At 35.9% G+C, this 22,650-nt stretch overlaps 1 protein-coding gene across 1 annotated transcript; it reads right to left on the bottom strand.

The window, feature by feature from the left end:
• Positions 1-1,898: 1,898 nt before the first annotated feature.
• CHORDC1 (cysteine and histidine rich domain containing 1) lies at positions 1,899-22,435 on the bottom strand. The gene is made up of 11 exons (XM_042957991.1): positions 22,256-22,435; positions 18,606-18,655; positions 15,520-15,576; positions 13,732-13,889; positions 11,221-11,324; positions 10,509-10,567; positions 6,658-6,728; positions 5,604-5,709; positions 3,544-3,663; positions 2,812-2,874; positions 1,899-2,118 (listed from the first exon to the last, which is right to left on the bottom strand). Exons 1-11 carry the CDS (start codon positions 22,317-22,319, stop codon positions 1,972-1,974), a joined length of 999 nt encoding a protein of 332 aa, XP_042813925.1. The 5' UTR covers positions 22,320-22,435; the 3' UTR covers positions 1,899-1,971.
• Positions 22,436-22,650: the final 215 nt, after the last annotated feature.

Here is a 22,650-nt window from a genome sequence, read left to right as displayed (position 1 = left end):
GTCTAAGATAAAAATATCATTTAGATTTTTATTTGGGTAACAAATCAGATGTTCATACGAATAAGAAAGGAAATAGAATGGTCACTAATGTAACCAGACTATATAAGCTACCCCTCCCTCTCTCTCTCTCTCTCTCTCTCTCTCTCACACACACACACACGCACACACGCACACACACACACAGTGTCAGTACTCTGTAACTAACTCTTGGGTGACTAATCCACTTGCTTTGAATAATAGCTCAATTGCATGTAACATATTAAGATATCGTTTAGGGAAAAATAGCCTCAAGAAGAAAACATTAACAAAGGTATATTAATCATTATCTCAAGTCAAATCAAGTATCAACCTTTCCCTTTAATAATTAAGATTTCATGTCTTCAAATAAACCCAAGTTCCTAAATTATGAAAGATAATTTGAAAAAATTTAAATACAACCCCAAATTGTATATGCTCTATTTTTGTCTCAACTGTACTGTCAAAAATTTCTGGCCATGGTATTTCATTAATACCATGTGTCATGAAAGCCTGGTTGCCAGATTTTTCGTCTTTATTTGTAACAGTGCTAAATCATTCAGTAATTACATAACCACCTTCAGTAGTTATTTGCTAAGGGTAGTGGAGTAAGATATCCTAACCCTCTATTAACCTATACTTCAAAAACGGTACTTTTGTAAATTTTTCTTTGTAAGAACAAAAGAAAAACACTCAAGGGGATTGGGAAATAATCATTTTAATCTACATAAGCATAATTCACACCCAAAATGCTTAAACTGTGCCAAAGTTCTGGCCTTCATAACATTTCTTAATTTTAGTTTTCTTGGTGAACTCTGCACTGCCTCAAAAAGTAAATTATCCTTTAATGGGTTCAATTGGCATAAACAATCTAAGTCTGTGATACCTGTATCTAATGAAGTATAATATATAATCAACATCGTATCACCTAGAATTGTCAAGCTGTTTATGAAAGCCTAAAAAAACTCCAAAAGAATTAAGCTACTTTACTTAACATGTAATAGGTATTTCTCATAAAGCAAAGCTTAAATATTTAGTTTTTTGATACTCTAATGTATTTCCATAAGCCTTTAAGTCTACAGTTTTATAGATACAGTTTTCCATCAGAGGTGGAAAATTATAGATATATTTCTCTTTACATGTAACTAATTAAAGATTTTAAGAGGGTGTAGGCTACAAATCAAGTACAATTTAGTCATAACACCATACGAAGACCTTATAAAAAAAATCAGAGAAGAGATGGTTAACATTATTGCTTGGTCTTAACAGCAAATTTCAACCAAATTGATACCTCTCTACTCTTATTTATAATGTTTCTGATACATTTATATCATAGCGCTTGGCAAGTAATAAAGGTACTGATATGATGTTTTAATTAGTTACAAACAAATTCCAATTTGTTAATCAATGTATATATGTCCTCTTTAACTAGTAAAACTACACTACCTCAGAATTAATCCTTCTAAAACAAGTAACCTTCCCGAGAAGGCAATGCAGAGCTTCATGTCTTCCTTAAAGATTTTCAAGTATTATAGGAACACAAACTCATGGAAAAAACTAATTAAAAATCGGATATTCCATCTTGGCTTTACTAATTATGGGATAATAGGAACAGATGTGAACCAAACAAATGTTCCGTTACACTTGTCTGCTAAACATAATATCATACCAAGAAATACTGAAACTGTGCTGTTTTCTAGCTTTTCAAGTACAGGACACAACTACAGTTCTATCAAGTGAGGAGAAACGAATAATCAACCTTAGGTAACTCAAAAAGATGGGAGGCACAAAATGATAACCTGACTTTGGCTTTTAAGAACCTACCGTTGACCCTGAAATGCCAGACTCAACAACAATGACGACAACGACAGCAACAACAAAGATTACAGCAGCAAGCCAACATTTTACCACATACTAAGAATTCTGAAATAGGCAATCATTTTTTCCCCCGTCAACTCATTCTGTTGAATCTTCTTTTTGTTCTTCCTGCTTTTTGGTTGCAGGCAGTTCAAGGCTTGCCCACTGCATAGGCTCAGCTTTTCTCATGGTGATCTCAATCTTTGTTGCAGTCATAGTTACATAACTTCGTGTTACATCAATCACCTGAGACAGAGCAGAGATAGCTGTGGTAAGCCTGGATGTTTTGTTTTTTTTAATTTATTTTTTTAAATTTACATCCAAGTTAGTTAGCATATAGTGCGACAATGATTTCAGGAGTAGATTCCTTAGTGCCCCTTACCCATTTAGCCCCCCCCCCCCCCCCCCCCCCCCCCCGCAACCCCTCCAATAACTCTGTTCTCCCGTATTTAAGAGTCTGTTATGTTTTGTCCCCTTCCTTGTTTTTATATTATTTTTGCTTCCCTTCCCTTATGTTCATCTGTTTTGTATCTTAAAGTCCTCATATGAGTGAAGTCATATGATATTTGTCTTTCTCTGACTAATTTCACTTAGCATAATACCTTCTAGTTCCATACACGTAGCTGCAAATGGCAAGATTCCATTCCTTTTGATTGCCCAGTAATACTCCATGGTATATATATGTATATATACCATATCTTCTTTACTGGATGTGTTCTTTTTAAGTCTTAGAGGAAAGCAGTGGTCCTGTCTATGTTAACAATCAAAACTCCAAGCTTCTAAGGGCATTTATATACTTAGATTTAAACTTTTTAGTAAGAATGAATGGTTAAGTTATACACCTACTTTACACCAACGATTTCCAAAGTACTGCCTTTTTACTGCACCAATGGGTATTTTAAAGTATTAAAAAAAAAATCTGGATTCCTTAATACTTACACCCCATAATTTCACATTTTGATGAAATTCTTTCTCTCCTTCAAATACAATATGCACATTTAACTGAAAAATAATAAAGTTAAATAACTGATCAAATCCAAGTTGAAGGAATAGGATTTAAAGCAATGATTATAAAAGTAACATACTGATATAAATCACTTTAAAAAAATTTTTTTAATGTTTATTTATTATTGAAGATAGAGACAGAGCATGAACATGGAAGGGGCAGAGAGAGGGGGGAGACACAGAATCTGAAGCAGGTTCCAGGCTCTGAGCTGTTAGCATGGAGCCTGACATGGGGATCAAACTCACAAACCGCAAGATCATGACCTGAGCCGAAGTCGGATGCTTAACCGACTGAGCCACCCAGGGGCCCCTTGATATAAATCAGTTAAGGTATTTAAGAAACTGCCAATATTGTTATTTTTTTCTTTAATTTGAGGAAACCATTCACAGAAAAGAAAAATTAACTTAAAGTTTCATATTGAAAACTAGGTACTATATGATAAATCTTGAAGTACTACAGTACTTTCAGAATGTTTCAGAACTAATTCTTTTACGCAGAAATTTTCATTTAAAATAGTTTCTGACAGTAATTTCAAACTATTTTTTCAAATGGAAAAGATTTAAAAAGTTTTAAAATCAACAATATATATAATGGATTTTATAATACATGAAAATAAAGAGTAATATATGAGACAATTTTTACTCAAAATTATTTCGTATACTTACCAATGTACTATTTGCTACTACTTGGCTAAGTTCTGGAAGTGAATTTTTAGCATATACTGAAATGGTGACTTCACCTCCAGTCTGATGCCAGTCATGTCTACATGGAACGACTTTTTTCCCCTGTAATACAAGAAAAACCTTATGAATTTATTATGTGTCATATGACCTCTAAAAATGAGGAATCTTGACCAAACAACTGAGAAAAAATAACTATGTGCAACTGAGCCCTTAGTGTTTTTAAGGGCAAGCAACTTCTAAAGTTCTCACCCAAAAGCTTAAACAATAAAATCTATCACAATACAAAGAATCTTTACAGTTTTACAGCTGGAGAACATGCTTATTCTTCCCTTTTTTTTTTTTTTTTCTTTTGGAACCATAGCATTAACATACATTGAAAAAGACAACTTAAGAATTCCTACTAAACTTTATCCAAGTTTAACATTTCTGAAATCCACTAAGCAGTCATAAAAACGTTCTCCAAAGACTAAAATAAACCATTTGCTTAATGAAATAATCCAGACATCTTAACCTCATGCATAAAAGCCTTCCATTTATTTTCTATAAATTGGAATCTGACTACAAATTAGAATTTCCAATTTCTACAAGTGGAACTAATTGACTACTTACAACTATCCGCTACTTGTTTCAAATAATTATTTTCCTCCCATAATAACATGCAGAAAAAAGTGGGGATTTGTGAAAGTAATGTTTTGGTTATTATTATGGAAGTAACTATTACCTACCAGTAGAACACTGTGCTTTATCAATGACTATTTTAAAAAGAGACAAATTGTAATTTGTTTTATAAATGAAAGCAACATAGCCACATAATGCAGGAAACCGTGAGACACTACTGTCGAAAAAGTAGTATTTACATTCTGGTACAATTATGCTGAATTTAAACTACTTTAATTTAAACTGAATTTAAAGTACTTATAGCACTTACATTTTGTGCCCTAAGCTAGAGCTTATACCAACTTAATACTTGATAACTGTATGCGTGAAAAAATAACAAAAACATTATTTCATCAAGGGTTATATTATGAAAACTTCTACGTATAACAGAAAACATTTTATGTTTTCAAGCTAAAACTTTTAAAATTTAGGTCCTTGGGGAAAGTACAGAGAGACTTTACTAAGTCTTTCTGCTAATAAAATATCCCTGGAAGTTTTGTGGCAGACGAATCATTATAACCTGAAGGATATATTTACACTTCCAAAGCATATGTTATTAAAAATCAGAAACTACCAAAAAAAAAAAAATCAGAAACTACAGAATATTCAAATGGAGAATGAATAAATCCCTAAAACAATCTGAAAATTTACAATTTTTTTGTAAGTTAAAGGACACATATAATGAAAAGGCTGATTGTGTTAGTGGGGTTGTTAGTGCCAATACAACATATAAAACTAATTTAATACATTATAAAATACATTACAGCAGCCAACACATACTTACTGAGCAATAAATTGTTTGCTTGCTTATAATTTAATGGGATTTAGACACTTAATTTGCACAACCTAAATCTTTTAATAAAGCTATCTAGGGAAGTAGGAACTAATGCTTTTTTTGTTGTTGTGATAAATTACCTTGTAGCAAGCAGAGGCATTCAAGACAATTCCAACAAGTTTGCCATCCTCCTCTTTGGCCACTAGATGGAGTGTTTTTGCATTGTAAATAGCTGAATGAAGTTTTAAGTGGCCAAAGGGAATCAGAAGTCTAAGTGATCAGTAACTCAAATGAACTCAAAAGTGATTTTTGAAAAGCAAAAAGTGGGAGCAGGCTATGGAATTACAGAAACACATTCTTCAATTTTGGCAGGCTTTAAAATTTCACAAAAACTGGCACGCTTGTGTCATTGTACATAATGGCTACTTTGATCAAAGGGCAGTGCTCTGGGCGCTTGACTCAGATTAACTTTAATTTTCAGGAATATGAAATCTTTACTGTATGAGACAGAAAAACTTTCTTTTACATCTGAAGACAGAGCAATTTTTAATCTTTTTAAAATGACTCAGATGAATACACCCCAATGTGTTATTTTGAAAAGGCTACTTACAGCATCCTTCTTAGTCCACACGTGTTTCCCTGTTGTACAGCCCTCCTGGGCTAAGAATGTATTGAAATCTGAAGTTTTTCTTCTACAACAGCTCCAGTATTTCATCCTTTAAATTATCATAGAAAAACTTCAGAAATAAAATCTTACAGCTATTTAAGTCTAGAAGTAGTACAGCGACAGTGTGAATTTAAAAGATAAGTAAATGTGCAAGTTTAGTATTCTAACAAAGTGTTTAAGGTACTAAACAGTTAAAACTATCAGAAGAAAATCATTTTAAAACCAGAATGCCATTTATTGTAGCAATTTTGGAGCTCCTGACTAAAGATGCTTAAAACCACCAGAAAATTCCAAACCTGCTTTTCACTAATTGTTCACATTCCAGTTTCCTCATGGAGCTACCAAAAAGTGGTATAACCAAAGATTTTAAATCCCATTTTAATAAACCAGGAAAGTGAAAATATGCAAACAAACTAAAAACTAACATTTACACAACCTGTGATGGTCAGTCCTAAAGTAGGTGATACCCACTATTATTTACTTGAGACTAGAAAGATAAAAATTACAGTAAAGCTTTGGGTTTGAGTCTTGCAGAATATGGAAAAAGAGTGGAAGACTTTAACACAGTACTGCATGTCTATAAACTTCAGCATAATACAGAAGGGGAGCTAGCTCTCAATTGAGGACTATGGAAAGTGTGAGGTTTCCTGGATGCCACAACGCCGGTGTCTTTGTGGCACACAGCCAAAATTCTCAGAGTCCTGTAGTGCACAGAACAGTTCTTCAAACTAAACACTATTCAGCCCAAATAGAGTATCCCACTGAAAAGTAAGGAAATAAGGAAAAACATGAGGTTTGGATCACAATGGCCACTTACTGTAATATTGTTTCAGTTTTTTTATGTGTAAAAAGACAAAATCCACATTCTAGGTGACTCTAAAGATGTTGACAATGTAAATAAAAAACCTGATAATGCTGCACGGCAAATAATGCTTACAGGCATATTAACTTTTCTAACCTCTACCATAAAGTTTTAATTAGTCATGTATTAAGTTACCCTTCATGAAAAATAGGTACTCCAGAATGATATACACAGACTTCATCTAGACTCTGCAGACCTTGATATGTCTAAAAGAGAAAAAAGAAGAAGAAATTAGCTTCGTATCTCAACGTTATGTTTCATAAACATTTGTAGTATTGGTGACCTCTAAGGACTATGAAAATGCTCAAGAAATAACAATTACCTAGAACATTCATAAATTCACCCCAGGCCATTCCAATAAGGAATGGAAAATAATTCCTTTTTGGCTATAGTTAAGTTTTAGTTCCCTGTGAAAAAGGCAAATAAAAAGTAGGCAATGGGATACATTAAGATGCTCTCAGACTTTCAGGTATGAGGTCACATTCAAGCATATTCAGGTATTTAAGTTTATAGAACAATACTGAAACCAAGGAATTAGTATTCCCAACAGAAATATAGTTAAGGCATGATTTATGTGTATAGGAAACTCTGTGTGGACATTACGACTTAATAAGCAATTCTGGAAGGTCTAGGAGTTTTGCTGATTTCTTATCCCTAGGAAGGGTAAAATGAGCTGCAGACCTATAAATATATCCAGGGTTTGTCTGGAAGATCCGGGCCCCACTGCTGCTGTAGGTGAAGGCCCTACAGATGAATTCACAAAAAGTTATGTTAATAAAACACAGATGCAGCCAGTAGTATATTTTCTACGTTGGTATTTATAGCAACTACCTACAAGTACAGAAAATAAAATTCTGTATATTTACTTTTTGTAAATCCAAAGTACTGGGTTGACAAAATGCACATCTCCTAAAGATATTCCATAAGCACATAAAACAGTATGTTAGATTCTGAACTTACCACTATTGCCCCTTCTTTTCCTCCCCGCTACTCCCAACTCCTACTCTTCTTCCCACCTTATTTCATGGCACCATATCCAGTCTCCCAAAGCAGCAAAAAAAAAAAAAAAAACAAAAAACAAAAAACAAAAATACCAAAAACCTCTCCTTCCATCCATGTTTTCTATCACAAAATCCTATCAATTTAGCTTGAAAATACCTATCAGTTTAATTTGCTAACCTTCCTCATGATCACCAGCAGATCTTAGACAATGAGACTACACTAACAGGTTCTAATTCATTTACTATCTAATTAAAACATGAATCACTCTCTTATCTACAGTCATCTACCTCATACCTTGCACAGTTATCAGTTCCAGGTGGTTTGTACATTTAAATGCGCCTCTACATATGAGGAAATATTCACGGCTTTAAAGTAAGTAGATTTCTTAAAAACAACGCAAAAAGTGCTAGTCAAAAATAATGGACAAATTGGATTTCATTAAAATTAAAAAGATTTTTTATCAAAAGCCATTATTAAGATCATGAAAATGTATAGTGTCCCTCTTCAACAAAGTACTTCTGAATGAAAAATAAAAAAGAATTCCTAACATCAGTAAGACGAAGCCAACTAACAGAAAGAAAAATAGGTATAAGATTTCAGACATTTCACAAAAGAGGATATCCAAGTGACCAATTAACAAACAAAAAGGAACTCAACGTCATTATCGGGAAAGTGCAAATTAAAATCACAATGGGAACACTACACACTAACCAGAATAGCTAAAATACAAGACTGATATTAAAAAGCGTTCCTAAGATGTAGAACAAATGCAATCAGCTTCATACACTGCGGCAGGTGTGGAAATACAACTATCTTGGAAAACTATGAGGAAATATCTGTCAAAACTGAACATACGCATACCCTATGATCAGGGAATTCCTTTTCTAGTCATATACCTAATAGAAATGTACACACATGTTCCAAAGTCAGGCACAAAAATGTTCATAGCAACATTAGTCAAAAAATGTAAAGGACAAAAGAAAGGGTAAGCTGAACGGCACATTCACACGACAGCGTATTTTAAAACAATGAAAATGAACAAACCACAGCTATATGCCAACAAAGAGAAGTCTAACATACATTTCATGAAGCAAAGGAAGACAGGCACAAGAGCACCTCGTCTGTAATTCTATTCACATTAGGCTCAAAAATAGGCAAAACTATACTGATAGAAAGATGTGGTTACTTTTGGGAGAAAATAATAGCTGGGAAAAGATATACTGAGGGGCTCGTTTTTGTGAAAATCCCTCAAGCTATAAACTTACTTACTTTTTAATGTTATTTTTTCAGTGAAAAAGATCGAAAGTTTCTTTAATGGCCTCTGTAACCTACAGTAAGATCTCACTTGTGGGCATGGTAAAACTGTAAATGCCCTTAAAGTTCTGGCCTCTCTGTCTCTCTTTTAACCTCAACACACCAACAAATTTTGTACCATGATTATTAACTGTTTATTGTTTCCTGAAACTGCTATCACCTCTGCTTGAGACACATTTTCCCTTTTGTCCATTTACAGGACTGGCACTCATTCTTCAAAATTCAACTGAGATGTTTCTCTCTCATCTTACTGCAGTACGCTACCACTTCCACTGTCTCTCCCCCACCCCAGTACTCACTCTTTTTTATCTACTACTTCTACCCTACATATATGTCAATACATTTCCATTTCCATCCCTAAATAAGCAAGGTGATCTCCAACTTAACATGAGGGAAAATTACAAACCTGCTCCCCTAATCATGTTTTCTCCTTCTTGGTTAACGGTGTCACCAGTCACCTAGCTGCTGGAGCTCGAGGTCCCCCTCACTTAAAGCTCATTAGCAATTCCTGCTAATACTTTGAAATAGTATTCATTCTGTGTGATTTGTCATGAGCCAGGCAGGCACTGTTCTAAGCATTCAAGATACAGCAAAGAACAACACCAAATTCTTTTCTCATAAACCTTACATGAGAGGAGAAGGGAAGGGAAGGGAAAGTCAGCTGGGATAGATCAGAAGTAAAATACATATGCAAAAAAAGTAGCATGTTATAAGGTCATTAGTGCCCTGGAGACAAAAGGGCAGTGAGAGTGGAGATGTTGGAGGGCACATAATTTTACATAGAGGGGTGGGGAAAATTCTCACTGGGATGTTTGAGTACATCCCACATTTAACTACTTCTAAAAAATACTCTCCACTCCCACTGCCTGGTCTTCTATAAATGCATCCTAGCTGGTTTTCCTTCTGCCAATTCCCCTATTACGCCAATATATTTGCCACGTATCAGCCAAAGAGATCTTTTTAAAATTCCTCCTTAAAATAGACAATGGTTTCCCATTATGCTTAAAAAGAAAAGAAGAAAAAAGCCCAAACCCATCATTATGCCCTAAAAAAACTGCCATAATCTTGCCTACCTCGCTTACTCCTACCTTTCACACCACTAAGTCCCACTGACCTTTCTCATAATTCCTTGAACAGCCAAGCTTTAAAAGCTCTACATATACTGCTCCCATATCAATTTCAAGGTTTATATAACTCACCTGCTACATTATTTAGATTTCTGAGTTAGCGTCACTTCCAAAAGGATTTTCCTAATAGCCTTATTTAATACCTTTACTTGCCTTGTCCACTGTATTTTCTTCATATCTACCTAAATTCATATTTAATTACCTACATGTTACCCTTCTCCCTAAATTACAGTATAACCTCCACAACAGGAGAAATTTTTGCTTCACTTAATACTGTATTTCTAGCCCCTAAAACAATGTCTGGCACACATTTACTGTGCTCAGTAAATGCTGACTGCATCAGAATGACTTATTCCCATGAGTCTATCAGATATGGTGTTTGTCAGAGACAGAGTCTCTTATTCGTGTTCACAGCCCTAGCCCAAGCACACTGACCAACACATAACAGGCACCCGAAAGTTTGTTCAATCAGTAAACTGCACTCTCTTCTTTGAAAATTAAAATTTTTCTTTCATGACCCAACACAAATTTTACAATATATACCTTTGAACACCCTCCATTTTTACATGAGGTCCCAATCTTAATTTCATCACTGTCCTCTTCTAAAACAAAGAAAAGAAAATCAAATTAGAAACATTAAGATAGATACTTTGGCGTTATTCTTAAGTAACCTTTCATAAAATAAGTATTTGAAAAAATAATCTAAATTTAAAAAACACTTATTTTAAGACAATTTTAAGTTATTTTCTAGGTGACCTTTCAGGTAATTATATTTAAAAAACTAAGAAGAAATCAACTATTGTGATTACGCTTTGCCTATGTCCCCAAATAATACATGACACGCTTCTATCCTATACTGCAATACAACATCCAACATCTTGACCTCGTGAAAGGGAAATCATGAAAAAGGTACTACTTTCCCCCGTGGTATGGAGTGTAGGTCAGAAAAAATTGAATATACTTTATATCATGCCCAATGAAACATGTACAATTATAAAATAAATTTAACTGTTAAAAAAGTGATGAATCATGGAAGAAACAAATTTTTAATTAAATTTTTCATTTTAATACAGACATTATGGAATAAACCAATTCATTCTGAGGTATTACTGGTATTTAGAAAGCAAAATAAATTCTTTACTACAATATGTCACCTTTTCTTTCATATTTATACTCAGTGAACCACACTGTCTCTTTTATCTTTTAGATAACTGGTTAATTGTACAGAAAAAAAAATTATAAAATAAAATCTTACCTTTTTTATTTTCTTCATTCCCTGATGACAGTTTAAGTTTATCAAGTGCTTGTTTTAGGGAGGCAGATATTTTTAATTCCAAGTTTGTCATTGGTTCATCTGGGCTGGAGAATTTTTAAACTTTATTACCATTAGTGATGTACCAAAACATTTTTTTTTGTTTTTTTTTACTAAAAATAAATACACTAAGAGCCTATTTATAAAAAGAAGCCAAATGCCTCATGAATCAGGGTTTTCACATTAAATACTATTTTACAAATAACTGCCATAGTGTACCTACACTTCTAAATTTTAACAGGAAAGTTGATATTAAAATATTAAGTCTCAAATAATCATGCTATTGCCAACACAGTAAATTATTAATCAGTATCCCTAATGGGAAGGAAATAAAGACTAGGATTCCCAGTTTGCCAAGAAGGGATCATGAAGTACTTTTACATGCCACACCTAAGCAAAATGTTGGGCATAAGCCTAACAGGCAATAAATATGTACTAAGTGAATCCATATTCCTACCAGTGGAGATAATTCACTTAGTGTGGACACTGGTATATACATCTATATGTTCATATACAATTCTAGTAGGATTAAAAATCAATACAGTGCCCCTTCATAACGATTAAGTGTTGTATGTACAATTTAAGGCCATTCAATAAGTATTAAGAATATTTACAAAAACAACAAAAATAGAAATGCTAGGTTATGCATTCCACATCCTTATTGAAAACAACTATTATAAGTAAGATGTAGAAGTATTACCAAAGTATGTAAAATCCTGTATTCTCATAATTTCTACAATATCACCAAATGAATTTAGGACAAAATACTTAATTTCTCTTACTTAAGTAAATTAGTAGTCCATTATTTAAAGAAAATATTAACTCATACTGTCAATTACAGTAGACACTACTGTGATACTTAAGAATGAGTCATGCCAAAATTGTCTTTTTCTCATAATTTTTTTCAACTGGCAAATCAGTCAGCCAGGCATTTGATAAACTCTCTCATGATTATGAATAAGGTGAAGATGGAATAATAATAATTCTAAGTAGTTTGGTTAAATGAATAATTGTCACAAAGTCTCTCAGTCTTCTTATCTTGGTCCAGTATTATTCAATATGCTATAAATTTCTACATTAAATTTACCTAAATTAAATGTAAGATCAGGAAAAAAAATATGAAAAACATTAAATCCATGGTGTGAATAAAAATATCAACTGGAGCCATATTTGAGGCCACAGAATCATGTTTTTTGAGTCTCATATTTTGGTTCTAAAACAACACTCAAGTGCAACATTAAGAAGGCCTGCTGTAACAGCATTAGCCAACACACGTGTGTGAGCGTGTACAACTGAGTTTAGCTGACGAGGTGACTACGAAGGACTTGTGTAATCTACTGCAAAACGAGCAAGAGGTATTTTAAAAGTACTTTAACAGATCTGCATCTAAATCAAATAAATAAAAAGTTTGTAACTAATAATATTATCAGTTTTCAGGCATCTGAAAATAGGAGTGACTAGGCTTGCTCTAAGCAACAAAGCATGGACAAATTAAAGAGACAGGATTTGGCTCAATATTAAGAAAGAATACACAATAACAAAATGGAATGCTTTACAATAATAAAAGTAAATTCCTCTTTCTAGAATTATTTGAAAGGAAACTAAATATCCTTCTGTCAAGAATGTCCTAGATGCTCTTCAAGAAAACAGCACAAGAATGGATAGGAAGGCCTCTAGGTTCTTTTTCAACCCAAAGTGATTCCCAGACAACAATTTCTTTATAGAATTTCTCCATACTACAGTGAAAAGGCCATGTTAAGTCACAAGAAAGATGTGTGGCTCTTCTGCTCTGGACAAAATTATGACGACACAGTGAACACACATGCGATGGAAATTTACTGTGTACATGTCCTCAAGGTAAAGGGGAATAAAAATGAAAAGTATACTTAAGGGAGCATCAAACAGATCTACACAAGAGCTATAAATGATATTATATAAAATCATAAAATACCAGGATCAAATGCTATTTTTTTTTTTTAATATATGAAATTTACTGTCAAATTGGTTTCCATACAACACCCAGTGCTCATCCCAAAAGGTGCCCTCCTCAATACCCATCACCCACCCTGCCCTCCCTCCCACCCCCCATCAACCCTCAGTTTGTTCTCAGTTTTTAACAGTCTCTTATGCTTTGGCTCTCTCCCACTCTAACCTCTTTTTTTTTTTTTTTCCTACCCCCCCCCCCCCCCCCATGGATTTCTGTTACATTTCTCAGGATCCACATAAGAGTGAAACCATATGGTATCTGTCTTTCTCTGTATGGCTTACTTCACTTAGCATCACACTCTCCAGTTCCATCCACGTTGCTACAAAAGGCCGTATTTCATTTTTTCTCATTGCCACGTAGTATTCCATTGTGTATATAAACCACAATTTCTTTATCCATTCATCAGTTGATGGACATCAAACGCCATTATTTAATTGTGACAAAAATTACAACTGTATAAAGTTTACCTTGGCCTTTTTATTGCTTCTACTGGTTTAGGGGCTTGAATGATGTGCTCCTGAAACTTAGGCTTCAATTCAGAAAGTTCTTTCTTCTCAGTAGTCTTGACTTCAGGTTTGACTGGCTCAGGTGGTTTCTCACTATTATGCCTACCTTTCGTACAGCCCTGTTAGTGACAGATGGGAGTTAGCTTATCATGGGTTTCATATGCCCTGACAAATTAGTTTTCAATTCTTTATTAATAAAATCTCTTGTATGCTTTCTCCACTTTCATTACACAGACTTATTTTAAGAAACTAAAACTAGAACTCCAAATTTGCAATTATTACATCTGAATGCATTTTTTATTAACTTGTTTTTTTATTTTATTTTTTAATTGTTTTATTTTTTTTTTAATTTACATCCAAATAAGTTAGCATAAAGTGCAACAATGATTTCAGAAGTAGATTCCTTAGTGCCCCTTATCCATTTAGCTCATCCCCCCTCTCACTACCCCTCCCGTAACCCTCAGTTTGTTCTCCATATTTAGGACTCTCTTCTCTTTTGTCCCCCTCCCTGTTTTTATATTATTTTTGTTTCCCTTCCCGTATGTTCATCTGTTTCATCTCTTAAAGTCCTCATATGAGTGAAGTCATATGATTTTTGTCTTTCTCTAATTTCACTTAGCATCATACCCTCCAGTTCCATCCATGTAGTTGCAAATGGCAAGATTTCATTCTTTTTGATTGCTGAGTAATACTCCACTGTATATATATACCACATCATCTTTATCCATTCATCCGTCGATGGACATTTGGGCTCTTTCCATACTTTGGCCATTGGTGATAGTGCTGCTATAAACATGGGGGTGCATGTGTCCTTTGAAACAGCACACCTGTATCCCTTGGATAAATGCCTAGTAGTGCAATTGCTGGGTCGTAGGGTAGCTCTATTTTTAATTTTTTGAGGAACCTCCATACTGTTTTCCAGAGTGGCTGCACCAGCTTGCATTCCCACCAACAATGCGAAAGCAATCCTCTTTCTCCACATCCTCACCAACGTCTATTGTTGCCTGAGTTGTTAATGTACATCTGAATGCATTTTAAAAGAAGCCTTTGAACTATGCTTCATGATTATCTATTTATAGTATATACATAGCATAAACTTGTTTTTCTACTTACTACCCATGCAACCTTGAGCAAGTTAATCTTTTTAAACCTCAGTTTCCTCACTAGTAAAATGGAGATTATGCCACTTAAGATATTTTTTGAGAGGATTAAGTAAAACAATAGAGTATTTGTCAAGTCTGGCATGTGGTAAATTGTCAACAAATGCTAGTGACCTTTTTGACATTCCATGGAGTCATACATGCATTGTAACATCCTTAAAAATCATACAGAACTTCAATGGCATGTCATTTCATTAACAGCTTTTGTTTTCTTTCTTAAGGGCATACAAAATAAATGGCACATCTTGGTGCATGTTAGATTTGATAATAATATATTGTTCCTCACTAAAAATGCCTTAAATTGTTACCTACCACTTCTTTATTAAGGTACTTTAAAGACCACTAACACCAAGGACAAACCTAAATTGACATGTGGGTAATTAGTATCTTGAAACTTTTATTTCTGAAACAGACGAATTCCTTATTTTAAAGGCTATCAAGGGAGGTGAGTTCCACTTTAAAAGAAAGATTCTATCTGCAAGTTAACAGACTACTTAATAGGTGTCCAAAAATCAGACTCCTCAAATGTGGAGCTTCACATTGTATGTACGTTCTCAGGAGATAATCTAGGAAAAAAATGAATACTTACTGCAATGCTTAAAAAATCAGAAAAATCAGTTGTTCTTCTCTTACAGCAAGACCAACCCTATGAAACATGAGAAAAAAAACTTAAAATTGAATTTGCACAGAACCACAACCCACTAAAAGGGTCTACTTGTACTTATCTCCTTGAATCTCACAGTGACTGGCACATAGATAGATTTCACAGTTGTAAAGTGTTATACATGATTTATCTAATCAAGTGAAACGATTTTTAGTCTTTGATTTAAAAAAAAAACCCTAATTAACCAATGTTAGAGGTGATTTGTGTTTTGAATGATCACAAAAGGAAACACCTTAAAATAGGGAAACAAAAACTGCTTCTGGTTTCAAGACTAGTAACTGAATTTTAGAACAGAAACACTTTATAATTTCTAAAAACATCATATATTTTAAAGGATCTGGAGAGTGAGATGCTTTACTTTAAAAATCTGGTAAGTTAGATAGAGATGATTATCACAATTCAGCTTCTAAAGAACTCACTAGCTGTTTCCCAACAATAAGCAGTCTATTTTCAGAACACCATAGATTGATTAGCATAGCAGCCTAAGAATTGTTAGGTCTTTGAAGGTTAAATGATCTTTTCAGTGACAAGCATAAATACACAGAAATTCTAATGCCGTGTGTGATTTCTAAACAAAATACTAAGTGGCTTACCAAAAAATGGCTTTAAGCTGTCATCCGTAATTCCAAAGTAGTACAGAGAATAAGAAAATAAAAATGCAGCAGTTTCAAAACGTGGGATGTTTCAAATTATACTAAGGGCTAGGATTTGCACATACCCATTTGGGCCTCACTGCTTTTCTCAAGATAATGTATGAAGAATTTGGTAGTGATTTTTTCCACACTATGCACTTACAAGATTTTTTTTTTTTTTAAAGTTTATTTATTTGAGAGAAAGAGAGTGAGCACACATGTGCGAGCAGAGGAGGGGCAGAGGAGGAGACAGACACAGAATATCCCAAGTAGCTTCTGTGCTGCAGGCTGCACGCATGGGCCTCGATCCCACAAACAGATCTTGACCAGAGCCAAAATCAAGGGATGGATGCTTAACTGACTGAGCCACCCAGGCACCCCCAAAATTATTTTAAAGAAAATGTTAAATATGCTATAATTCAAATTTTCCTTTATTTTGAAATTATCTTTTACTCTGAATTGAAATATAGATGAAAACCTACTATAATGCTGAAATATAGAATTTAATTACTATTGATAATATAGTCTTCAGAAAAGTCATTCTACACGACAAAAAGCTTTATTGTCTTGCACAAAGACTTACAGCAGATATTCTGGGGAGACCAGGATACATACATGAAATAGACAAGCTGTTCCCAAATATCAATCTGGGATCTATCACAGTCCCCAGTAAAAAAAAAATGAAGGGTAAATTTAAGTATGTAAGTATAAGGTTGTTTCTTAAGACAAATTGTCTCTTTTCTTTGTCTATGCCACTTCTAATTTGAATATTAAAATGTTCTTTCTAACTTCTTATTTGCCAATAAACCGGCAACAGTAGACATTACACTGGTTTATGTATTTGTGCTGTGAAATCCAATAGTCTTTGGATTTCAGGTCTTCAAGAAATGTTTATAGAGCTGTTATGAACAGTAGGATTGAGAAGGAGAGAAACAAAATTACTTCAAAGTGAGATCATTAAGATTAATTCAACAGGGAGATTAACAGCTGGGTAGTAAAAAAAAGAACAGCAAAGTTGAGAGGCTATTTCTGGAATAAGAGTTCACTTTAAAAACTGGTTTGCAGGAGCAAATGACACACATAAATGGAAATATTTTGTAGAAGCCATTGGCACAAAGATGACATTTAAGGACACAAACGAATGAACTAAATGAGAGAAAATAGGAAGCCCAAAACAGAAGTGAAGTAGGTCTATGGTTAGGAGATAGAAAAATATAGCAGAAGAAAGAGAAAAACATACAGTAAGAAAAAGTAACACAGAATAAACGGCAGTCCAGTAAACATATAAAATACCCCCACTCCTCTGCAAAAGTATTTCCACAGAAGCACAGTTTCCATCCCCAAAGAGTTTCAAAGAGGCCAAAAAGACGTAAGAAGGAAGACTCAGGTCTCAACTTGCCCTATTCTGTTTTCCTCTCTTAGAACTAACCAGAGTGACATAAACTTGCTACATGTTTATTTACACTCGGCTATCTAACAGTTAAATACCAAAAGTGTCCACCTACTCCCTGGAAGGTATAATTAGAAATTCAGGCGCGTGGGTGGCTCAGTCAGTCAAGCGTGGGAGTCTTGACTTAGGCTCAGGTCATGATCTCACAGTTCCTGGGCTGGAGCCACGTCCGGCTCTGCACTGGGAGTGCGGAGCCTGCTTGGGATGCTCTGCCTGCCCCTCCCCCACTTGTGTTCTCGCTCTGCTCGCTCTCTCTACCCTCCAAATAAATAAGCTTCAAAAAATTCAAAAGGCATCAACAATATTTAAACACGTAAGACTGTTTATGTTCCTAAAAACAAAAGTACACCAACACCTAAAACCACGGCAGCCACACTGCAACATTTTCTTTTGAGATACACGTTATCTATGGAGATAAATGTACCATGTTAACATAAATTTTAAAAAATCAATAAACCCACCAAGAAAAACCTGATCAAACAACATCCTATTATCTAATTCTCCAGAACATCAAGAAAGTACAGGTGGAAAACAGTTGATATCTGTCTGTCCTACAACTGGCACCCTTTACTGCTAAGAATCTTCCCTCAAATTCAGAGCTGCTCTTTATTAGACAGCAGCTGCCCAACAGACTGAGAAACTAAGATTCAGTACAACTGCTTTCACTTCCCCTCAAAATTGAAAAGTGAAGAAATGAAGGGTATAGAAAATGAGAGCTGGGATGAAAAGAACCTAATTTTATACTTGGGAAAGACTTTAAGACCACCACCTACTGTCTCTGCCTTTAGACTTGCTTAAAGCACCCCAAAATGGTCATTAAGAAAGCAAAAAGTCACAAGCTGAGCTGAGGAAAAAAGATGAGAAAATAGTATTACACCTCAAAATTTAATATACAAATATGAAGACACTGAAATATACCAAGTTCTTACCTTTAAGGCATCATGGAAGACTGGAACACCTGGGTGGTATGTGCAAGCATCTGGTCAAAAACAAAGAAAGAAAGGAAAAAAAATAACTTTATAATGAAGAAGAATCATTATTTTCTTCAGGTGTTAACATTTTAATCATTTTTCCAAATGCAGGTAATACTTTACTTTTCCTTAAAAATTCACAAAATGCTCAAGTTAGATGCATGGCACACAGTGCTTACTATAATATTGTATTAAAACAGTAACAGTTCAGGGCGCCTGGGTGGTGGCTCAGTCGGTTAAGCATCAAACTTCAGCTCAGGTCACACACACAGTTCCTGGGTTTGAGATCCACCAGGCTCTGTGCTGACAGGTGGGAGCCCGGAGCCTGCTTCAGATTCTGTGTGTGAGTGTCTCTCTTTCTGTCCCTCTCTGGCTCATGCTCTGTCTCCCTCAGTTTCTCAAAAATAAATAAACGTTAAACAATTTTTTTTTAAACAGTAATAGTTAAAATTCTAATTCAAGAGTATGATAGTTATAGATAAAAAGTTGCACTACAGACTAGTGCAACTATAACAAACTGTATTCTATTCCTTTAATCTTTGTAGTTAAATTTGTTTAATACCAAAACTTCAAGCTCCAAGATTTTGACAGTCCTCTTCCAATTCTATTTACAAAAACACTATCAAACTTAAGTGTGCTTATGTGCACTGATCCATAAAGACTGAAGAGATTCTCTAAAAAGATATTTTGGAAGGACAAGTTCAAAATTTTAAAAACTGAAGCAATATCTGATTGCTAATTTAACTTTCCTAGACAGGTGTCAATATCTAGATACAAACTTCATTTAAAAAAGTTTTAAGTTCTACAGTCTATTTTCAGGGTTGTCACTGATTGTTATTCTGTATTTCCCTCCCCTCCCCATTACACCATCAATTTCTACTAACTCTTTCATGAAAATGGGCTTACTATACATGGCAATATACTGTATTACATTAAAAAGTCAGATAATAATAATAAACAATTATTTCCTGACTAGACACAACCATGAGCTTAGAAAAAAACAGGTCAGCTCCACACCTGTGCAATTTTCTTATAAGGCTACTTTGCCCCCACCTTTCCTTGTCTGCTTAGCTTTCAATTGCCCACAGCCTCTGATTCCTGGTGTTGCCTTAAAGTGATTAATTCCTGGTACTTACAGAAATCCTCCTACCCCCTACAGTAATAGCCAATATAGTTTATTAATTACGGGTAGTAGTGGAATTAAGGGCTGAAAAAGGAGATTCAAAGTAGAAATGAATAAGCAGAGGGATATGAAGTTACGAACAGAAGCAAAGAGAGAACAGAGTATTTTCAAATACCAAACATATAGATGGAGGCATAAAATGCATACCGTATAACACATTAAGAGGCATTAATCATAATAATGGTCAGTTTGGGCAGAATGGTAGCAGGTGTGAGTCAGGTCTTAACCATACACCTAGTAGGAACACAATTTGAAAATCACTGCTTTCAAATGTAAATAACAAGCAGATGGTCATTGGCCTCTCTAGCCTTTATCAGGTTTACCAGTTTTGCTCAAAGTTAAATTTCATGGGTAAAAAACAACATAGTAGCAGTTCAGAGTTAAGGAAATGAAAGTATTGGGTCTTGGGTCTGACCAATGCTCAAATTCTGGTTCTGCCCTTTAGCAGCCAGTTCAGTTTACATACATGGCTTAAGTAAAAAACTGTGAAGTGGTGCTTTGTACAGAGTAAGTGTTTAATACGTGAAAGACACTGTGCCTCCTTTAAACATTAAGTTAGCTTGTGTTTCAAACTAAAGCCTTGTACCAGCTTAGAAGGCTTTTTATTTTTGTCAATACAAAGGTCAAACCTCTCCCATTCTATAAAACTTTCTCCTAATCAACTCCACAGTTTGCTATTTATTAGCTCTTATCTTCTACTTCCTATCTCCATTTTCTTAACTTTCCACTCAAATCAAGCAACTTACTTGGTCTCTAAGCCCCATTTTGCTAAAGCAGCTAAATTTTCAGCAACCTTATTGGCGCTTCCTGATGAATTTAGTACTGGTGACCACACAATGCTTGAGTGTCTACTCTGATTTTCCCACTCCCCTCCACTCCCATCTCCTTTTTAGGCATTATACCATTACACACACACACACACACACACACACACACACACACACACACACTGCTGACTTCCAAAAAATGGCTTTATCTCCCCCTTAATTTCAGGCTCGTATATAACATTCTATAAATATATATACTTATTTGGGAACATTATAGTCGCACTCAACAAAGTATCAGTCTTTCCTCTTCATTTAATATTAAAGTAGAATGTGTAGATACTAAGATAATTTACTTTTTATGCATGCTGCCAACAGCAACTGATTTTAAAACCTCTTTTTCCTCGATTTTGTCATCCACTGAAATCTCACAATTTTCTCTTTGAGTAACATATTAATATCATAAAAACGCTGGGGCTCCTGGGTGGCTCAGTCGGTTGAGCATCCAACTTAGGTTCAAGTCATGATCGTTCATTCGTGGCTTCGAGCCCCGCGTAGAGCTCTATGCTGACAGCTCAGAGCCTGGAGCCTGCTTTGGATTCTTGTCTGCCTGTCTGCACCTTGTCTGCTCACGTGCTCTCAAAAAATCAAACGTTACACATTTTTTTTAAAAAATCATGAAATTGTCATGACAGTAACATGAGTATTACACCAAGACTGAAAGACTAGATTCTAACTTCATCCATAGAATCCTGCCAAGAGTTTTATTTTAAAATATGTCACCAATTCACGTGTGCACCAAGTAAGTGCTTCAGACATCTCAGAGGTGGAAAAAAGTGTCAAAGGCCTCGATTTTAATTCCCTTCATAATGCAGGAACCATGCTGCTACCATGTTGAACCCGGCTGCTCTATTAAATAGGTCTAATAATACATACTTCACAGGGGTGTCCTGAAGATTAAATGAGATGATGATATAAATGACAGACCAACATCTGGGGTATAGAAAGCATGCAATTACCGCTAGTTCAATTTGACAAAGTGGTGTCACTTCCCACAATAGTCAAGAAACCAACTCACTTTATCCCAATCGCCACTCAAAATTCAAATTCATGGGCTGTTCACCTAGTCCAGCCACTAACTTTCACTTTACATCCTTAACTGTACACCTAGGAACAACCACTTTATGCCAACACTTGGCAGAAATAAACTCCGGAAAAATATACTAATACGGTGAGCTGAACTAAATAAAATAACTCGCCCACAACCCAACCCTCCCACCCATCTCTGGCACGCACACACACACGCCAACCGCTAAGCGAGCTCTGTAGCACCGGGTTAACTTTGGCTTCCCCAAAGACACGAGTGGGGGCGGGGGGATAAAGATGTTCCAAACTGCACGCGAATCCGCGAGCGAGCGGACCACCGGGAGACACGTGGGTGCCGGGAACGTGGGTCCGTGTGGCTGCAGGGAGAGGGTCGGATGCCGTCGCCGAGCGGCCCCGCGCACAGGCAGTAGGGCTAAGAGGGCGGCCCGAAGGGACCCGGACGGGGGCAGCGCGGCAACGGCTCGCGGGCGGACCCCGGGGTCGCCCTTGGGCCAAGGGCGTCCCCCCGGGTGAGGTGGACACGGGAGGGAAGGCCGGCGGCGCGTTCCTCTTACCGTCGGAGTTGGTCTCGGGGTCGAAGCGCTGACCGCAGCCCCGGTTGTAGCACAGCAGGGCCATTTTCTTTCCCCACCGTTACGGGTCGGATTCAAACACAGGGACGAGCAAGAGGATGCGCTTACAACCCCACTGGCGCAACGACCGGTCTGACGGCTGGGGCGGCTGCCGGCTTCCGGAAACGGCCGGTTCCGCTTCAGGAACCTTCGCGAATTTTCCGGTCGCGCAGGCGCGCAGAGAAGATGGAGGCGGAGGGAGCGGCGGGAGGCCGGGCAACAGCCCGGACGCCGTGGGTCGGACTCCGCAGGGTGGCGGCGGGGCGGGGAGCTGGCGTCCGGATGTTTGAGGAGGAGAGACCCTAAAGGCAGAAAGCGATGCCATCCGAGGGGCTGAC

This window comes from Panthera tigris, chromosome D1 (genome assembly GCF_018350195.1).
Source record: "Panthera tigris isolate Pti1 chromosome D1, P.tigris_Pti1_mat1.1, whole genome shotgun sequence".
Taxonomy (NCBI): Eukaryota; Metazoa; Chordata; class Mammalia; order Carnivora; family Felidae; genus Panthera; species Panthera tigris.
Note: the sequence above shows the minus strand (reverse complement) of the source record. Positions and strands in the feature narration are given on the sequence as shown.